Source organism: Lepidochelys kempii, chromosome 13 (assembly GCF_965140285.1).
Source record: "Lepidochelys kempii isolate rLepKem1 chromosome 13, rLepKem1.hap1, whole genome shotgun sequence".
Classification (NCBI taxonomy): domain Eukaryota; kingdom Metazoa; phylum Chordata; order Testudines; family Cheloniidae; genus Lepidochelys; species Lepidochelys kempii.
The window spans coordinates 7,426,281-7,447,158 of NC_136392.1; the positions used below are offsets into that span (position 1 = coordinate 7,426,281).

General features: G+C 45.2%; 1 protein-coding gene and 1 long non-coding RNA gene across 3 annotated transcripts; one reads left to right on the plus strand and one right to left on the minus strand.

Moving 5' to 3' along the window:
* The first annotated feature begins 81 nt into the window (after positions 1 to 81).
* LOC140896934 (uncharacterized) lies at positions 82 to 20,210 on the plus strand. 2 transcript variants are annotated; one of them, XR_012154645.1, is made up of 6 exons: positions 82 to 409; positions 5,158 to 5,204; positions 5,309 to 5,471; positions 8,264 to 8,756; positions 16,060 to 16,128; positions 17,421 to 20,210. It is a non-coding gene; the product is annotated as an uncharacterized LOC140896934 (long non-coding RNA). The 2 variants fall into 2 exon arrangements; XR_012154646.1 differs by lacking the exon at positions 8,264 to 8,756.
* Positions 3,432 to 9,640, minus strand: MRGBP (MRG domain binding protein). The gene is made up of 5 exons (XM_073309111.2): positions 9,463 to 9,640; positions 8,409 to 8,530; positions 7,792 to 7,873; positions 6,332 to 6,406; positions 3,432 to 4,878 (listed from the first exon to the last, which is right to left on the minus strand). Exons 1-5 carry the CDS (start codon positions 9,623 to 9,625, stop codon positions 4,688 to 4,690), a joined length of 633 nt encoding a protein of 210 aa, XP_073165212.1. The 5' UTR covers positions 9,626 to 9,640; the 3' UTR covers positions 3,432 to 4,687.
* Positions 20,211 to 20,878: the final 668 nt, after the last annotated feature.

Here is a 20,878-nt window from a genome sequence, read left to right on the forward strand (position 1 = left end):
GAGTGGCCTTATTGACTTCCGGGAGGCGTGCGGCACAGCGGGCTCCGCCTCCCTGCTCTGCAGCCCGGCCCACCCCATTGGCCGAGGAGCGCCGCTGGAACGTCGGCGGTGTCTCCGCGTTCCACCCCTAGCTGGGGTGCTGGCCACGCCGGCTGGCGGCCAGGCTGCTCGTTAAACGTCAACGACTGAGAGACACGCAGGCTGCAAAACCCTTCCCGCGGCGAGAGCGAGGCCTTTTTCAGCGCGCAGCCCGGTCAGCCTGACAGCTCGGGGGGGGTCTCCCATAAAGATGCCTTGCAGGGGCCCTGGCAGAGAGCAGCCAGCCAGCCAGGAGGGCCCCAGCGCTCACCACCTTTCTGGGCCCCGCTGCCCGCGTCAATAGGAGGCTGTAAAATCCAATCCTGCAAAGGTTTGTTCGAGTTTAATAGTGCGTAAGTGTAAACACGTGAGTACCTCTCTGCAGGATCAGGGGTAAGGAGGTACCAGACCCCAGATTTGAATTTGATCAACTACTCATCGTCCTGTTTGAAGGGGGTGGGGGGAGGAATAAAAGTAAGGGACAATGTTGCAAAGAAGCCAGAGCTTCATGAAGATGGGGGGAAGAATATTGCAGAATATTTTGGTATTTTTAAGGCAGATTTCCATTCTGAATTAACCTCAAAATGGGTAGTTTTCAGGTTACTCGTAAATATCCATTCTACCAGCTCAAACAAGCAAAAATCAGAAAATCCAGCAAACCTTACACCTCCATCCAGTCTTAGGTATTGCAGTGAAATGTTGCATCACCACGTGGTGATGTCCTGTCACAATCACGCAGCTTTGCAAAAACATAAGAGCTGGCAAACCCTGTGATCAACATAGCAAAAATACCTTTTTTTGGAAGGATAGTCTTGTGGTTAATGCACAGGACAACACCCCAAAGGGATTCTCCACAAGATTACAAGATTTTGCCGCCACCATCATCTTCCATCAGGGTTTTTGCGCTTCAGTGCATCCCCTGGTTGTCTTGACAACACCCACTCCCCTAAAAAGTAATGTAGACTTCTTTGGGCTGTGCATGCTGCCTGCTGGAGGGGAAACCCTGCTTCTTTGTGCCATCACAATCTAAGCACAGTTGAAGCCTGACCTTGAGGACTCTGCCATGTTCTGCATCAGGGCTGAAGCTGGTCTTGTGTGAGACACATCAGGTATTTCATTTAAATTGTGTTCCTGTTTCCCCACCTGAACAGTGACAATAATTATACTTTCCTACCTAACACTAATACATATTCATAGAGAGGTTTGAGATCCTCAGATGGAAAGCACTGTAGAAGTATGAATTATTATTCCTATTATACGACACTAGTGAGAGATCCCTCAAAGTTTGGATGGTTCCCTGATCTATGAATACAGTAACTCCTCACTTAACATTGTAGTTATGTACTGAAAAATGCAACTTTAAGTGAGATGATGTTAAACAAATCCAATTTTCCCATAAGATTTAATGTAAATGCAGGGGGTTAGGTTCCAAGGACATTTTTTGGGGGCAGACAAAAGGCATTATACACTATACAGTACTGTACTGTGGTTAGGAAGTGCCCCTGGCTTACCCCACACAGGCCCAGCCCGCTGCAGGCAAGGACACTAGGAAGCACCTTTGCTGCAGCACCGGCAGCTTCCCTGGAGAAGAACAGGCGCCGACTTTGCCAGGGGATGCTTCAGGCCCACCTCTTCCCACCCCCACTCCACCTCCTCTCCGGAGCATGCTGCATCCTCGCTCCTTCCCCTGCCCAGAAAGTCCTAAGCACCGCCAAACAGCTGTTTGGCAGCACTTAAGACTTTCTGGGAGGGAGGGGGAGGAGTGGAGATGCAGCGTTTCCCTGCTCCTCCCCATCCCTCCCAGAAAGTCCTAAGTGCCACCAAACAGCTGTTTGGCGGTGGGGGAAGTGCTGGGAAGGAGGGGGAGGAGGCGGAGAAGAGGAATTTGTGCAATGCTCCCTTGTAGAGTTCCTGCTCTTCCACAAATCTTACAAGCAGTGGACAGAGCAGCCAAACGACGTTATAAGGGAGCATTGCACTACTTTAAACGAGCATGTTCCCTAACTGAGCAACAGCGTAACTTTGAAACAACGTTAAGCAGGAGAACGTTAAGTGAGGAGTTACTGTACACCAACTAGGCCCTCTCCCACTCATCCCCCACCTTCCCTTAAACAGGTCCCAGTTTCCTGCAGCTTCTTTCTCATGGTGAAAGCTAGCTGCCTGCTATACCTCATCTGGTTTGACTGGGGGCAACCAGTAGGCTTGTCAGGCATCATCCTGGGCCATATTTCCACTCTTCACCCCCGTCTCTATTGTCACTCCCTACCGTGGGAGTGCTCTTCCATTTTTCCTGTGCCAGATCCCTCTCCTCCCTCTTCAGGATGAGCTGAGGCTCTTCTTGCTACTCTTGTCTGTGGAGGCCAGTGTGGGGAGTAGTGAAGGCCAGCAGAAGACAGGCTTCTAGCAAACCCTCTAGCACATTGGTTCTCAACTGTGGTCCACTGCTTGTTCAGGGAAAGCCTCTGGCGTGCCAGGCCGGTTTGTTTACCTGCCGCGTCTGCAGGTTCGGCCGATCGCGGCTCCCAGTGGCTGCGGTTCGCTGTTCCAGGCCAATGGGAGCTGCTGGAAGCAGCGGCCAGTACGTCCCTCGGCCCATGCAGCTTCCAGCAGCTCCCATTGGCCTGGAGCAGCGAACCAAGGCCACTGGGAGCCGCAATCGACCAAACCTGCGGACGTGGCAGGTAAACAAACCGGCCCGGCCCTCCAGGGGCTTTCCCTGAACAAGCGGTGGACCACAGTTGAGAACCACTGCTCTAGCAGGAAACTCCATTGACCTGGAGCAAGAAAAGCAGCAGGATTTGTTTTTTTCAGTCCAGCTGCCTGGGCTGGGCATAGGAATCTGAGACAGGAAGGCAGAAACTTGGGAGTAGAGATCTAGAAACTAAGAGATTAAAATAGCCTCATGAATAAGGCATGTGCTCTGGATTTTATATCTACCATGTAGTCACTTAAACACAAATGATGGGCAAAGCATGTGATGTGCTGTCTCTGCTGCCTGTTTAGCAGCAGTATACCAAATGAACACGGATTGCCAGAGCTCTGCAATTGGCTCATCCATGGATCTCAGTAAAGGCAAAGACGTTTTGATACAGGACCACATACCAGTTATTGGTGCCACTGTTTAACCAAAACAAGCCACTTCCATTTCTCCATTGTTTAAAACGGGAAAGGGAGGAGGATCTACAATTTCCAACATAAAGACACTTCTGAAAGTCCTCTAGGCACCTAAGTATATTTTAAATAACAGTCTTAAGCCTGTTTTTTTTTTCTAGTTTTCACAATGATCAACTAATAAAACACAAGCCAAACTATGAGAGTCGCACTTCTTCAAGTAGATGACAATGCTGCATGACAAAAGTGTTGGGCTATTTTTTTATTTAACAGTAAAGTTCATACTGTGAAGATATAACCCAATAACATTTCAGACTGCTTCCTTCAGCAGTTTAACATGCACTTGTTAAAATCAGTATGTCAGGAAGAGGGAAAGGAGAAAATGGGGGAATTGATCATTTTCTGACAATTCAAAAAATAGTAACTGCTACCAATTCTCAATACTCTAGCATATAAGACTGAAAATAAGTTTCAAAATACCCCAGTAGGAGTCTGAACTAAAACTACTCCAGGAAAGTATAACAACAGCACAAGATTAAGGTTTTACAATATTATTTCAATTTAACAGCTCTTTGTAAAAATAGCTTTTTAAAAAAAATTGACTTAAATAGTGAAATACGAAAACAACTGTTATGTACACTATTACAGTGCAACTGGATGAGGCAGTATCTCCAGGTTCTTGCATAGCGCAGTGGATCCCTTTCATACTGTGTGACACTACTGGACATGTTAGTTTAAGCCACTTATGAGGACTTCTGTCTAGAAACATTTAACATCTTCCTTTATTTACAGTATGTACTTAAAGGCTGAAAAATAAATTATACCACATTAAGTCTCCAAGAGACAGGGGGTTTACTTTTCCCCTCAGTCAAACAGAACAGTAACAAAGAATGCTTCACTTTAGAGCGATATTTAATGTGCTAGCTTTCAGTTTTACTGGACCAACAAAGCCAGACATTTAATAGGAAAAGGTGTTCTTGCTATTACATGCTACCAGTAAAATGTCCTAAGAACAGTAACCCACCAAGGGGACATAACAGTCACCAAAGAAAGCAATACAAACAGGACAGGAAAGGGATCCAAACTTTAAATAAATGACCTAAGCTTTTCAAGAACTGAGGCTCCTTGTTCTGCCAAGAGCTTATTTCACAAACTGTGTGTGTGTGTGTGCGCACATTACCAATATTTTAAAATGCCACCACTTGACTTAAGTACACACATGCTGCTTGTAAAGCTGCCAACTCTCTCCTTCAGTATCCTGAGAACGTGGCCATCAATTAGCTATGCAATACCGACCAGCAAGCAACTCGTTATGAGAGAAGAGATGCAAACCCACATCCACACACAATGACAATGTGCTGAAGCTTTTAATATCTGGGTCAAATACTTTTTTCTCCACCTAACAAATCTTTATAACAACTTTCTTTCTCTCCTATTTCATTCTACTGTTCCCTTCCCTGATTCTATAGTTAAAAGCACCTGTCTTTCACTGTATTCTCTATGTTCTACGCCGTTTTGCAGCACTTGGACTGGAGGGATTGCTGTTTGCATTTAACACCTTTTCAGTGACTCTGTTACGTTTCCTTTTATCAGCTCCTTCTTTGGACCCAGAATCTGATGAACTCCTTTCTTTGTCTTTGCTGCTTGGTTTTTCAGCTGCTTTTCCCAAGTTTCCTGAAGGTGCATAAACTGAAAAGGGATCAAAGCAATGACTCCAAATCGGGCTCATATGAACAACTTTTTTATACTATATAGCAATTTTCAAACTGATTAAGCCTCACAACATCCTTGTAAGTATGCAGGTATTCTCTGCATTTTACGGAGAAAAAAGTTATGTAAAATGAATACCTTCCTTTCATGATTTGTCCTTAAAATGCTGCACACACTGATAAAAATAGTAGTATAATCCACTAACCTAGATTATATTGCAATAATTTTTGTTTATTCTAATGAACTTCTACTTTACAGGGCACCTAGTCAACCTGTGAAATTCATTGTCATTGAAGGTCATTGAGGTAAATATTGTAGCTGGATTTTAAAATTAAACAATTATGATATAACTGGATAATTTCATGAGCACTAACAATGGGCTTGATCTTGCTCTTATTAACATGAACAGAAAAATCCTCAAAATCCTTGCAGTAATACAAGGTCCAATATAAAGTGATGAGAGAAATCACATCTCGGATGTCTGGGAGGAAGCTGGTCACCTTCAGAGATCAGAATGGAGTTCCCCTGCTTCAGCACTGTACAGCACTGCACAACTAAGGTTGGAGCAAAAGGTAATTCCTCTGAAATATCAGATACTGGCAACTGCTGCAAGCAGGATGCCAAAATAGGTGAACCAACTAATCTGGTACTGCAAGGATTCCTCCCATTGATGATGTAGTGCCCGCCATCTGTTTCAGTTTCACAAACTAGGGATACTGTTATATCCACAAAAAGAAAAGGAGGACTTGTGGCACCTTAGAGACTAACCAATTTATTTGAGCATAGGCTTTCGTGAGCTGAAGTGAGCTGTAGCTCACGAAAGCCTATGCTCAAATAAATTGGTTAGTCTCTAAGGTGCCACAAGTACTCCTTTTCTTTTTGTGAATACAGACTAACACGGCTGTTACTCTGAAACCTGTTATATCCACAGCTACTGCTAGAGGGTCATATAGCAGAAGACACAAGGAATATATTTTCCATCTGCACCTAGCCAGAAGATTGTGACCATTTCTTTTGAATGTGGACCTTGCAAGTGTGATCTATTTCTTTGTCCTCTTGAGGCTGGATTACTGCAGTGGGAGTTTTACCTCTGGCTTTAATAGGAATCAGCTATGGCCCTTTATCCTCTCCCAGAGCTCAAATCAACTGTTTGCGGACTTTGGCACTGTTCAGTATAATTGCAGAACCAGTAGAGGAATTCAAATTTGCTGATTTCCAGAAAGACAGTGGTTTCTGTGCATTTTAAAAGTATTTTAGTTCTTGGCAATGGACTGATGCTCTTTTGTTCTTTAATGATTCTGTACCATATCATGCCAATTTTAAGTTTAAGGTAAGTCAAATTTTGGGCCTACACCACTTGATGAAATCCATTCAGAACTGCTGTTGCCTTCCAGATAAGTGTAGCTATGAAGTATAAAAATTACAGATGTACCTTCTTCGGGGCCTGCATGAGGTTCCAACTCTTCTTTTATTTCTTCTTTCACCTCTTCTTCAATCATTACTTTTCCTGTAAAAAGAGTTATTAAGCAGATAATGATTGTTGTTTGATAGAAGTATAATTGATCTTTTCCTGTGTTCGGCACCTCAGGATCAACTGTAAGTGCACAGTGTTCAAAACTGGTCACTGTAATAGTCAACACTGACTCAAGTAAAAATGTTACTCGTTTCCAAAAAACAGATGGATGGAAAGAACAATTGAGCCATAATCACTGCTGACATCAAATATAAGGTAGAGTTATGGAAACAATTAGCAGGGCAGATGTCACCAAAACACAGATTCCAATTAATTTTTTCTTAATAGGAACAAATATAATAGTAACTGGGCAAAATATGTTGCAATGGCTTGGACTGATGCTGCCTTTTATAAATACCGAATGGAATATTTATTGCAGCTAGTAGTTGAGAGGCATTCTGGTGTAGTTTAAAATCTCGTAAGCACTACTATCCTTTTTCAGAGGTAGACATCTGAACTTCCAAGTTCCTATCTTGGATAACAGCACTGGGTACCTGATGACAAACTGGATCTTCCAAGTTTGACTGTCTTTTTTTTTTTTAAAACAGATTTTTTTTTGTCGGTGGGCTACGTATCAGTAGAGATTTCTGCTAGATCAGATTACACAGAGAGGAGCTCTAAGAATAAAGAAGTTTTGAAATTAGGCAGTCAAAGAATTATGGAGAAACATTAAATGAAGGATAGGATTAAAATTCAAAATGATCTGGACAAACTGGAGAAATGGTCTGAAGTAAATAGGATGAAATTCAATAAGGACAAATGCAAAGTACTCCACTTAGGAAGGAACAATCAGCTGCACACATACAAAATGGGAAATGACTGCCTAGGAAGGAATACTGCGGAAAGGGCTCTGGGGGTCAGAGTGGATCACAAGCTAAACATCTTTGTTTACACAAGCTAAACATGTTTAACTGAATGTAAACTCCGTGACCATCATTTTAAACACAAAGGATCTATCCTGGCAAACACAGTCAGACATAGTGCTTACTACTAATGGTAGTCTTACTAAAGCATGCAACTTCGCCCCACCCCCAAAATGAATAAACCTTTAACCACCTGTATATGATTCCAAAGGGCCAAATTTTGACCTCCTTGCAACACATAGCAGCCCCCGCTCCCCTGCAGTAGGTGGGAGACCTGTGTACTCAATCAAAGGGAGAGTTGGATTTAAATAGAATGTCTGTGTATCAAAGATCCCATCTATGTTAAACTTTCTACTGTTTTCCATGCCCCTGATTATTACCACAATCCAGTGATGTGAAACACTAGCATCAGGTCGGTACATCATTACTTCTTCCCTTCTTCTGGAGTTAAAGTTGGCTAATCATACCTACACTTGATTAGAGCATCCCAATGTAAAAGCTAGTATCAGATCTCACCTTCTTTCACTTCTTGGATAATTTCCTCAGGCAGGATGAAGTTTTTCTCTGAATTAGGGAAGGGCAGAATCTCAGATTCATGCTTTAAAAGAAAAGAAAAATTTATTTTGTATGATTTTGTTAGAACTATCAGCTCAGATTTTCTAAACAAACGCCTGAGTAATTTCATACACAGGAAAAGATCAAATAATTCATAATAGCATATCTGAGTCTGAGGTCAGGAGTTCCGTAAGGGTTATCGAAGGACAAGATATAGGATGTGAGGGTGACAATGCATTTCTCAGCCCTGATCTTGCAAACACTTGTGCATTCTTAACTTTATACATGTCAGTAAGACTACTTGAATGTATAAAGTTAAGCATGTGCCTAAGTATGTACTGGATCAGGGCCTACAGAACTAGAAATTTTATATCAAACCAAGAGCTTAGGATAGAAGAAATAATGGGCTTAATTTTCCTCTCTCCGATACTAGTTTTACACAGGTGAAACACCACTGACCTCAGAGGAGTCACCTAATTTACACCAATGTAAGAATCAGGCCCAACGAGTATGACATATCAAAGCTGCTGAAATCTACTGGAAATCAGGATTCCCCAATGCCAATCTTCTATACTCACTAGTGCTTGCATGTCGTACATGGTGCTCAAATGATCCCAAATCACTCTGGAGGAAATCTGACGTCCGATATTCTGACTGAATTTATCTCGGATACAGATCATGTGAAAGTGGCGATTCACACCTAAAAGAAGGCAGGAAAAAGCGCCATCAACAACATTCACTAAGATGTACGTGTATCACGCCACAGAATAAGTAACTGCGACAGATCTGTGCAGGTCTAGTTGTTAAAATCCAGGCTGTGTAGTATGGGTCTTCTCCCATGCTTAGGGCACAGGCACAGGTAGGCCAGAGGCAAGGAACAGTGGAAGCTACAAACAAGTAATTTGGAAAGGACAGGTTGATAAACAGTAAGTAAACTTTTTTCTGGATTTTTCACTTGCACCTAACAACCCCCACCCCCCCAAGGCTACAGAGATGATGCCTCATTGCCTCTAGGTCCCCTTGACAAGGAACAACGGATGGGGAGAAGACCTGACCCCTTTCTCCCACACTTCCTTGCACTCCTTTCTAGCCAAAGATAGGGAGGGAAAGGAAACCCCAGCAGTAGTCCCCTGCCTTGCTAAGTTTTCCCTGTGTTCATAATTCCTGCCCTACCCATATTTTTGCATGTAAAAATCCCTACCCCCTGGGGGCAGGGCTTGTTTCAGGCCCCGCCTATAAAAGGACAAGCTTGGGGCTTGTCCTCTGCTGCTGTAAGGGCAGATTTCCCTCCCCCATGAAGACTGCTCACGGCTGGAGGTGGGGGCAGTGCCCCACGGGGCCAGCCGCAGGGGAGGCCCCCACCCACTTACAGGCCCCCCCCCCAAAGGAGGGGCGGTGGCCGGGGGAAAAGCGCCGTGGGGGAGGATTGGGGCTCGGGGGCAGGCGCGGGAGTGGGAGCCGGGGGATGAACAGAACCCTCCTCCCCCGGCGCTGCCCGCGGGAGGCCACTAGGGGCGGCACAGCAGCGCGGGGCCCTGAGCCACGCCGGTCCCTGGCCTCCGCCAGCCCCGGTTCTCCTCCCCGGCCGGCATCGCTACTCGAGGCCGGGGTCTGGCCGGGGCCTTCTCTCACCTACGGGCTTGTGGCCCAGCATGGCGTGGAAGAGGCAGACCTCCACCTCGGGACTCCACACCACCGCCTCCTCGGCCGGCGCGCCGGGCTCCGGGGCCGCCCCGCCCGCGGGCACGGGGGGCTTCTCCGCGCCGCCGGCCGAGCCGCCCTCCGCCTCGCCCATCGCCCCGCGCGGCCCCGGAAGCGCCGCCGCGGCCCCGGCTGCACGGCGCCGCAGCGCCCCCTGGCGGCCGCCCCGATCCCTGCAATGGAGGGGGGGTCAGCGGCTGCTCCCTGCCCTTCAGCCCTGGTGCCCCCTGGCGGCCACCTCGAGCCCTGCAATGGCGGGGGGTCAGCGGCTGCCCCCTGCCCTTCAGCCCTGGTGCCCCCTGGCGGCCACCTCGAGCCCTGCAATGGCGGGGGGTCAGCGGCTGCCCCCTGCCCTTCAGCCCTGGTGCCCCCTGGCGGCCACCTCGAGCCCTGCAATGGAGGAGGGGTCAGCGGTTGCCCCTGCCCTTCAGCCCTGTGCCCCCTGGCGGCCACCTCGATCCCTGCAATGGAGGGGGGTCAGCGGCTGCCCCTGCCCTTCAGCCCTGGTGCCCCCGGCGGCCACCTCGAGCCCTGCAATGGGGGGGTGGTTGGCGGCTGCTCCCTGCCCTTCAGCCCTGGTGCCCCCTGGCGGCCACCTCGAGCCCTGCAATGGAGGGGGAGTCAGCGGCTGCCCCCTGCCCTTCAGCCCTGGTGCCCCCTGGCGGCCACCTCGAGCCCTGCAATGGGGGGGGTCGGCGGCTGCTCCCTGCCCTTCAGCCCTGGTGCCCCCTGGCGGCCACCTCGAGCCCTGCAATGGGGGGGGTTGGCAGCTGCTCCCTGCCCTTCAGCCCTGGTGCCCCCTGGCGGCCACCTCGAGCCCTGCAATGGGGGGGGGGTTGGCGGCTGCTCCCTGCCCTTCAGCCCTGGTGCCCCCTGGCGGCCACCTTGAGCCCTGCAATGGGGGGGGGTCGGCGGCTGCCCCTGCCCTTCAGCCCTGGTGCCCCCGGCGGCCACCTCGAGCCCTGCAATGGGGGGGGGTCAGCGGCTGCTCCCTGCCCTTCAGCCCTGGTGCCCCCGGCGGCCACCTCGAGCCCTGCAATGGGGGGGGGTCAGCGGCTGCTCCCTGCCCTTCAGCCCTGGTGCCCCCTGGCGGCCACCTCGAGCCCTGCAATGGGGGGGGGGTCAGCGGCTGCTCCCTGCCCCTCAGATCTGGTGCCCCCTGGCGGCCACCTCGATGCCTGCAATGGGGGAGTTCACTGGCTGTTCCTTGCTCCTCAGCCCTAGTGCCCCCTGGCAGCTGCCCCAATCCCTGCAATGGGGGGGCAGGGGTAGGGTCAGCAGCTGCTCCCTGCCCATCAGCTCTGGTGCCCCCTGGCGGCCGCCTTGATCCCTGCAATGGGGGGGGCAGCGGCTGCTCCCTGCTTCTCAGTCTTGGTGCCCCCAGGTGGCTGCCCCGATCCCTGCAAGGGGGGTTCAGCGCTGCTTCCACCTGGCAGGTACTCCTTGCCCCTCATCTCTGGTGGCTACTCTGATCCCTGCAATGGGGGCTCAGCGCTGCTTCCCCTTGGCATCTCTTCTTGCCCCTCATTTCTGGTGGCTGCCTTGGGCTCTCCACACCTGGGGTCTATAAATGGGCCTGAGTCCCAGCCAGGGAGCTTAGATCCTCCAGGAGAGGGTGAGGGGGCCAGTCTGGCTGCCTTCTCAGAGCTAGCCCCCTCTTGGGGTGCAAGCCCTGGGGTTCCTGAGGCACTGGAGAGATTGGGGTGGGGGACATCTCTCTTCGATGCCCTCGGTGCACATCAGACCTATGGGGTCTGGTTCAGGCCTGTCTCTTGATCACAGGCCTTGGGATTTCTGAAACCCAGCCCCAGGCTATGTCAAGTTGGGCACCAAAACCAAGCTCAGACCAGTGGGCACAGCTGAGAATCTTGGTCTTTCGCCCTGTCTACAATACAGTAGCATGGCTGCACTCTGAATGCTTCCTCGACCTAGCTGCATCTACAGTGGGGGTTAGGTCGACCTAACTAGGTGCTCAGGAAGCAAAATTTTTCACAGCCCTAAGCAATGTAGCTAGGTCGATCTAATTTTAAGCCTAGACCAGGCCTCAGTCTCTCTGTCTCTTTGCAAATCTAATTTTTTATTATTATTTTTTTATTTTTATCTTATTTTTATTGCAAATCTTATATCTGATTTTGCAAATTAAGATGGGGATAATTAATAGTTTCACTACCTCTGAGCCCACTTATGGGAAGTCCTAATTAATTTAATAGAAAATAACTTTCCTAGAGGTTTTTTGAACCAGCATAAAGATTTTACTATACAAAATTCTCTCTCTTCAATAGGCTGGTATAAAGATATCTATAGATGGGTTCTCATTCTCTATTAAATTCCACAATTTTTTAGAGTAGTTTCTATAGAACCCTACAATGTTCATCCCAATTCATTTTTATCAGATGTTTCTATAAGGGGTACAATATTATCATTATTTGTATTCCAGTAGAACTGAGAGGCCCCAGTTGAAGGTGCTGGTGTTAGGTGCTGTGCATATACATAGTAAGAGACCGCCCCTTCACCAAAGAGCTTACATTTTAGATAGGCAAGACAGTCAAAGGATGCAGGTGAAGCAGAGAAGTGAAGTGACTACTCCAAGATCACCATGCAGGTTAGTGGCAGAGGTGGGAATAGATCCCAGTTCTCCAGAGTCACAGGTCAATGCTGTTTTAACTAGATCACACAGCTCCCCATATTGTGCAAGTTAATATTTCTAAAGCACTCCGATGTCTTTTGATACAAGATACTAGTTAAATCCAAAGTTACACTAGGGATGGGTATGGTCTGTTAGCACTAGGTAAGGAATAAAGTATCAGAATAATAGTTCAGATAGAATTGAAGTGTCACAGCTGCAGCTGATACATTTTGAAATACACTTAAAATGAAGGAACTGCTTAGCTGCCGAGAATTCTGAAAGGGGAGGCCACTGTTGCCTCGTGAGACAGTTGTTACCCAAAACATTCCATTCAGGAAAATGTGATAATATATCATCCCTTCTGTGTTGTCTTTTCTCCTTTTTATTATTAGGTATACAGGCATGAAACAGCCTCTCTGTTGCTAAGGTGATCAGGTAGGTCTTCCTGCTGCTTATTTCTCTCTTGAAATCTTAATCCTCTTTGTGACATTAAAATAATTTCCACAGCAAATAACTGTGGTCACAAACACAGGATTACTATTTCATGTGAATAATAAACCGCAGGAGCAGATATTCACAAGCACAAAGGCCCTAGTAAATTACCCTAGTAATAAAAACTATGGAGAAAAAACTTATGAGTTTATCATAAAAAGTATTCCACAATAGAAAGTTTCCGTTTCCATGAGTGCTCACTGTGTCTGATTGTCAAGAACTGTCCAGTTCAACTAACCTTTGTTACAATGGCGACTGATACTCTATACAAACCTAAAAAAGATTAAAGGATTAGATAAAACATTTAGAGGTGGGTCAAAACCAGAACCTCAAATGTACACTCTTTTGAATATTGGGTAGAAGGGGTTTTTGGATTTGAACCCCTGGATCCAGTTCCTCATTTCAGTTTGGATTCTGGGTAGGATTTCAAGATGGAAGGGGCCTATTTTCCCAGTTGCAGATGCTATTGAAATCCCTCAAGAACACCTATTTCTGTGATCTCTCAACCCAGAATGGCAGAAATCTTGCAAGAACAATTTTTCCCCATGAGATTTTCACTCTTTAAGATGGTGAAAATCTCCTGAGATATCTAATCCGCCCATCACCCTCTCTGTATCAATATAGTTATTATAGTGCATCAACCACTGGAGAGCTGTGATTTCACAATGATTTCACCATTTTGATCTAAAATCATGCATCAACAGTTCACAAGATTTTGATGTACTTGAACCCAACTTAGTACTCTTGTCCTGATCCAAACTCCACCCCTGATCTTGAGCCTTAAACTAATTTGGCTCCAGATCTGTTCTAATCTGTCGATTTGATCTTTGCTGCTGCCAAATCGTCGAGTGGAACTACAAAAAGGATTATGAATTCATGTGATGACTAAACAGCAGAAGCAAATAAGTTCCTGAGCAACAAAGTCTTGTTTTCATACATACGTTCCAAGGAGTAAAAAAATGAAGAAATAAAGGCAAATAAATTATAGAGTAACAGAATTGTTCCGCAACTGAATGTTTTTCAAAGTTTTCCAGGAGTCGGTTTGTTATTTTTAAAAATCTTCATGAAATACCTAGCTCAGTTAAGATACTATTCAGCTTTCTAAATCTGTCAAATTGTTCTTCTGCTTAAAGACTATTATGAAGCGGGAATCATTGTGTCAGTCTAGATAGCAATTTTTATGTCATTAAGTTCTGATGACATTTGAAACACAGAGCTGTGTGTACTTGAAAAATGTGTGGCTACCTCTGAAAGTATAACAACACAATTTTTTTAAAAAAATATAATTTGAGAGAAAGGGTTTGTGTATTCAAGTCTTTACTTCTATTTTAATGGAAGATAATTCTATTTCTTTGTATTTGTATTTACACTTTCTGGGCTATTTCAAAGCTTCTGAGAAACATTTATGAGGCCATAACAACATTGTGCATAGCCATTTTATTGATTATGACCAGATTTAGAATTTCTAATTTTGGACAGTTTTTTTCCCTATTGACAGATGTGCCCCCCCCTCCTTCCCCTATGAGGTCTTGAATCTAATATTTTTAAACAGACATTGGCAATGTAGGACAACCATAATTCTCACAATTTCCCCCTACCTTTTTAGAGCCCAATCTTTCTCCTGATCAAATCGAAAGCAAAATTCCAATTGACTTTAGTGGGAGCTGAGTGTACTCCGCATTTTGCAGAAGTAGGTTAGATTCCTCAGGAGAAACAGGACAGTGCAGTTTGACATTTCGTAAGAGTTCTCAGTTTGAAAAACTCAGAAATATGCCTAGCATTTGGCATCCTCTTTAGAAGCATCAGCTTTCTGGGGTAAGCAATATGGCTACAACTATTTCTGTCACATGTTTAGAACACCATGTGCTCATACTTTTAACAAAATAAGAGCTTCGTTTTTGAATACTGAAGAATTTTGTATGTGTTGCGCGAATGACTATTAAAGGCATGTCACATGCATCCTTTTGAACTAAAGCATGCCACTTGGGCCATATCTACGCTATGGGGACAATATTGGGATAGCTATGGGTCCAGAGCTATGCTGGCATAACCCTGTAGTGTAGCTGCAGCCTACAGCAACAAGAAGGGGTTTTTCTGTCAGTGTAGGCACACAACCACCCCAAGTGACGGTAGCTAGATCGACGGAAGCATTCTTCCATTGCCCTTGTTGCCTCTACACAGGAGGTTAGGTCAATGTAGCTATGGTGCTCAGGGTTTGTGTTTTCACACCCCTCAGCAATGTAGCTACGTCAACCTAAATTTTAAACGTAGATCAGCCTACAGCAACGAGAGGGTTTTTTCCATCAGTGGAGGAACACCATCTCCCCAAAATGCGGTAGCTAGATTGACAGACGCATTCTTTCATTGACATAGCAGTGTCTACGCTGGGGGTTAGATCGGCATAGCTATGGCATTCAGGGTTCTGGATTTGTTACACCCCCTGAGCACAGTAGCTACACTGATCTACATTTTAAGTGTTGGCCTGGCCAGAGCAGTGTGGCTACAGCAAGGCCACTAGAGTACATACCCAGGGTCCCAGGTGGGCTTGATCAGTGTGCGCTGCTGCCCCTGCTGCCGTAGCTTTGTTACTATTGTTCTTTGAGTTAGCTAGATCAAAGGTAGCTCAGGTATGTATACACATGCTTCGGTCACACCTCTGAGCTCAGTGTAGACATACCCTATGTCCACACTCCATCGCCCCCTTGTGTGGATGCAGCATATGCTGACAGAAGGAGTTCTGACGGTATCGGAACATCACCTCCCTGAATGACATTAGCTATGCAGGTTTCAGAGTAGCAGCCGTGTTAGTCTGTATTCGCAAAAAGAAAAGGAGTACTTGTGGCACCTTAGAGACTAACCAATTTATTTGAGCATGAGCTTTTGTGAGCTCACGAAAGCTCATGCTCAAATAAATTGGTTAGTCTCTAAGGTGCCACAAGTACTCCTTTTCTATTAGCTATGCAGACAGAAGGCCTTTTTTGCTGGCCTTGCTATGTTGCTAGCATATGTGTTTCTTTCACTCACCTGACCAAGAGAGCTATGCTGGTGGTGTACGTTTTAAGTGTAGACCAGGCCATATCCTCAGTGTTTTAAAGAATCAGGCCATTTTAAGTGTGCAAAAAATGGAGGCTACTGCAAAGAGAAGCTTTCAATTCTTCAAATTTTGCCACTGTATTTTTAAGTTCTGATCTCTCTAACTTGAAAACTACAACAGATGCCATTCAAAGGAGAATGTCTGGAAACCATTTTAGCATTTTCAGAAAATGAATGTATCCAAAGCTTGAAACCTGTTATTTCTCCCAACCCCCCAGCAGAAGCCTGACAGTCTGGGTACATCAGAGATGAGTGTGACTAAGAATGAACCAAATAAATGCTACTGAATTTTAATTGTGAATTGTGATGTCTTGCAGCCGTCCTGATTATTTCACCATGGGGTCTCTTCAGAGGGAATTATGTCTCTGCAGGTGTTGGTCACACAGGTACTATAGCTCTGGTCAGTTTTCTCATATATTGTCTCTCCATTAACAAAAAAGCATAAAGAAAGGAGAAACATTATCTCACTCCGTTGGAAAGGCTCTCATAGGGCATTATTCAAAGCTCAGTGAAAGCGCTGGAAAAATTCCTCTTGACTACAATGGGATTTGGTTCAGGTTCATAGAGGAAGCAGCAAGATAATCAGTGTATGCCAGCTTTGTTAGCCAGGGAGGAACACTTGGCTGGGTGGAGAGCAAAGAGCAGGAGGGCCCAGATCCTCAAAGATTATTAATAAAGGATAGTTAGGCAACTAAATACTTTTGAACTTGGGGCCAAGAAGACTGTCTCAGTGAATTCAGAGCTCTGTTGGAAATCTACTGCTTTCGCCCACAAAAAAGAATAATGAAAAAAGGGTCAGAGCATTTGGGTTGATCTAGTTAAAGGAGGACAAGAGAAATGTGTTGTTTCACTACAGTAATTCGTGGGAGCGCCTAAATCAAGGCCCTGAGACTTGGTGGTTCTGAGCTTTATTGATGATCGTCATTATTGATCAAATCTGCACTGCATGAGTATCTGTATAGCCCAGTCTACCCAACAGGCTCCACGTAAAACTGGCAGTGGAATCTCTGGAGGCCAATCATATTTGGTTGTTCCAACGTTCCGGTCAAGAATCTGGTGTGGATGTCCCCAGAACATTATCTTTATTACTCACCCTAAAAAACCAAACCAAATCACAAACTACAGGAGAACAAGAAGCAGGCACTAAACCTGAAGTAGGTGACAGCAAAATGACAGCCAGCACCTCACACACTAACCCTCATTGTAAAAAGTGGGGCAGATTTCTTACAAATGCATGAACCTCATTTAGGCACTTGCAAACCTTGATACAGAGTGTGTGCAGATCAGGGTAGGTGTGAGCCTATGCCGGATGTGCTTAAAAGTGAATGCACACATTTGCATGGCTGCTTTTGAATAGCTGGCCACATAGGTACAGCAAAGCTGGTTACTTCCTGGGATGGAGTAGGGCCCTGCTTTGTCAAACGGTGATGCATCAGAGACAAACACCTGGAGCAGCAAGGCCAGTGTTGTGGCTGCAGAAGGTTGTGGTGGTGATGCCAATAACAGTACTGAGAATCTGGCATTGTAAAGATCATTTAGTGGGCAATGAAGATAATTCAGTAGACTCATTCAGTTGGACCTCAGGAAGAGCTCTGTGTGGCTCAAAAGTTTGTCTCTCTCACCAACATTAGTTGGTCCAAAAAAAGATATTATCTGCCCCACCTTGTGTCTCTTTCAGATAGAAGATGATGACTCATCTGTCAGTTAACCGTCAGATCATCCTAGTTAACAGACCAATGAAAAGCTTGATCCAGGCTGAAATGGAGCACCATGTCTGCAGCTTGAATGACTCTATAGAAGGGAAAACACCAATGAAGAGCATTGAGAATGTTTTGGGCTCTACTTCCTAGTGGTCATGGGGAATATTTCTGTCATGATGCCCATTTTCTTTTTCATATGCTTCTATTTTGGCTTCAGTCATCAGCCAGTGCTTGACTTGGAGAACCAAGCCAGAGCCACACATTAATCGGCTTGCCCAACTATATAACTATCATAATGCCCTATCACAAGTAAGACCTGATGAACCACAGATGGAATCCCATCACCTGAGTTCTTGGGTGTAAAGCCACTCGTCGCATTGGCCTTGCAGTCATATTTTGAGGTATCCATATTTCAGGTGAACCAATCATCATGAAGAAGTTATACCAGGCTGTCACAGATCTAGCTGAGCTTCCCCTCTTGGACATTCAGTGTGCTGTGAGGAGATCCCCATGCTCAATCCCCATGGGCTTTAAGCCTCAGAGTCTGAACACAGTCCTGACACTGCCCCCAGTTTGGGGCCTCTAGGCAGCTCCTCTGTCTAGCACTCCCTCCTAAGAACTGAGACCTTGCAGTCCAACTGCTGAGCCCCCATGACAAGTGATGAACCCCCTATCTTAAACCCATCCTCTCCCAGAACTCCAGTGTGTGGATGTTCTGCGTTTCTAGTCTACTTCTTCAGGGACATGTGATAGGTGAAACACATAAAGCACAGCCATACTTTGGACAGGATTCTAAAACACCATTGCTCTTAGTAGCATGAGAAATATGCAGATCTAGACTAAAATAATAAACTCCACCCACATTTCCCTGCCTCAGTATACTCACCACTCTGGAGTATTCTTTGAATTGGGGACAGAGTCATCTGGCTTATCCAAGATCCTTGTCTTGCAGCACATGGCTTGTCTTCTGAACTATGGAGCCTCCTCCCTCCAAGTTGGGTTGCTTTGACCTTGGTTGGTCCCACAGCTAAACCAACCCTCACCCCACTGCTGCAAAAGCATGCTCACCCCTTCTCCTCTCCTGCCCAAAGTTTGCTGTCCCTCATAAAGCCTTCCTCCTGTGGGTCCCTTTTAAAGCTCTTGCTTTCTCACTTCTGTCTTTGTCCGTTTGGGACTTTTCCACTCTCTCCACTTCACCAGCCCCTTGCAGAGACACTTGGTCGACCTGGTTTCTCAACTTGGACACCCTCCTTAGCATACCCATTGTTCAGTGCAGAGCACAGTTGTTAAATTTCATGACTCTCCATTGTCCCTACTTTAGTGAGTATGAGCTAGAGACTGTGTCACTTAGACACATTTCAGAACAACTTCATAAACATCATCCAGAATTCATAAGCTGTGCAGATTCTCTAAATCATCACAACCAATTATCATGCAGAAGCTATACAAGCCCAAACACCAATTCAGTTATAAGTCTCAAGTCATGGAAGCAGAAATATCCCCGAAAATTTTGCATTCGTTAAATGAAAATAATCAGCAAATGGGTTATAATTGAACTATTATGTTTAATGAGAGAGGTGAAGTAGTTGGAGCACTGCAGAGTGATAAAATAAACTATCAAAGCAAGTGTGCTGTTTTTAGGTTCAAGCCAGTCAAATAAATTGCTTCCTAAGAAGTTATTAGCTTTGTCTAATCATTGTAGTATTGAGATATAATAGTTGTGAGAACCGATACATTCATGATCTATTACAGCACTATAATTAGTGACTGCTGGGTAAATGCTGAAAACTTTTGTAAATAATTACTTTACTGTTCTAAAGTACTGTACTGCTTGGGAGTTGTGTGTGGAATACGGGTGTTAAGAGTTAGCATTATCAGCAGTTTAACTGAAATGTGCCAGGGATAAGGATGCCACATTCATTATAGAAGAAAGCGGATAGATGGGAATATATAGGAATCAGCAGCTCATGGAAAATATGAGGAAGACATGTGTTTACTTCTTTTAATTATGTTTTTAATTTCCAGGGTTGAGTTCAGTTCACCAGACCAGATGAAAAACACAGCAGAGTACAATCCCCCAAACAAACCCAAATCACTGTTTCCTTAGTGAATTTTGATGCTCATGAAAATGAGAAGCTGAAAATATCACAACCCAGCAGTTCAGACTTAATGTAAATAATCTCTCACAGAGCTCTTCAAAAGAATATCAACCCTGTCTTGTTGCATCCATTGCTATGTCATCCCTGGGCTTCCCACATATGCAGTTTATCAGTTAGGCTGACTTTATAGGCTATTTTTAAAGGAAATATCTACTAAGGAAAAGCATGAAACCACAAAACGTGTTTTCATTTGTAACCATAATGACATTAGAACTCATGTCTCTAAAGGTGAACATGGGGAAGAAGTAAACCATTGTGCCACCAAGCTCCTGGCTGGGATTGGAAAGTCATTGGTGCAAATCTTTTCAATGAGAGTGTTATTAAGATAACATGCACCAGACAAAAAAACCAAACCAAACACACAAAAAGAAAGAAGGCTACCCAAACTGATTTTAAAAGACATCATGATGGATGGCATCTTGAGCTGGGTGAATAATGGATTTTTTGGTTCACTGGCAATTCCAACAAATTGAAAAAAAATTCATTTCAGGTTGAACAAAATGTTTCAGTTGACCTCAATTGAAGCATTTCATTTAGATTTTGACCTTTTAAACATTTTTTAAAAAAATTTAAAAATAAATGTAAAGAAAATTTTGAAACACAAAGTCATTTCACATCAAAAATTATAAATGTTGCATTTCAAAAATGTTGAAATGAAATTTTTGGGGGGGGGGGATTTTTTTTTCCTCCCAAAACAATTCAGCTAAACTGACACCAATCCATGAAATGTTTTGGTGTTGCCCAATCTGTTTTTTTCACCCCCCACAAAAAGGTTTCACCCAGCTCTAATGGTATCCAATACTGTACTGTTAGCTACAAGAACAAGATGTCTTCGAAAGAGAGAAAAGGTGTTCACCAAAGGTAAGGTATTTGTTCTCTCTGATGAGAAAACTGCCTTCCTTTTCTGTGACTGTGGAGGACCCCGAATGAAGTGGAATTGATATCATTCCACTGAATGAGAACTCAGTGAGTCATCATCATACATTCTGTGCACTGCAGAACACGTATGCTGCACTCTGGCATACAGGAGGTTTTGGTGGTGAGCTGGTGGCCCTGCTGCTGCATGGCTGGAATGGCCTCTGCCTCCCTCCCTTCTGAGCTTTGCCACTCTGAATGTGAAGTTGGTCCTACTTCTGTGGAGAATTTTGGTAAGGCACTTAGGGCAAGATTTGCAAATGTGGACTGCAGTTCTACAAGGACTTATGCACGTGCTTAGCTTGACACACTATGAGTGAAATCCTTGCTCCACTGAAGTCAACAGCAAAACTCCCTTTACC

Excerpts from the sequence above, each read along its gene's own strand:
- MRGBP (XM_073309111.2), bottom strand. The coding sequence starts at position 9,625 with ATGGGCGAGGCGGAGGGCGGCTCGGCCGGCGGCGCGGAGAAGCCCCCC. Across the intron at positions 6,407-7,791 it reads TATCCAAGAAGTGAAAGAAG|GAAAAGTAATGATTGAAGAA; the intron begins GTGAGATCTGAT and ends CTCTTTTTACAG. Across the intron at positions 4,879-6,331 it reads TCATGCAGGCCCCGAAGAAG|TTTATGCACCTTCAGGAAAC; the intron begins GTACATCTGTAA and ends ATCCCTTTTCAG.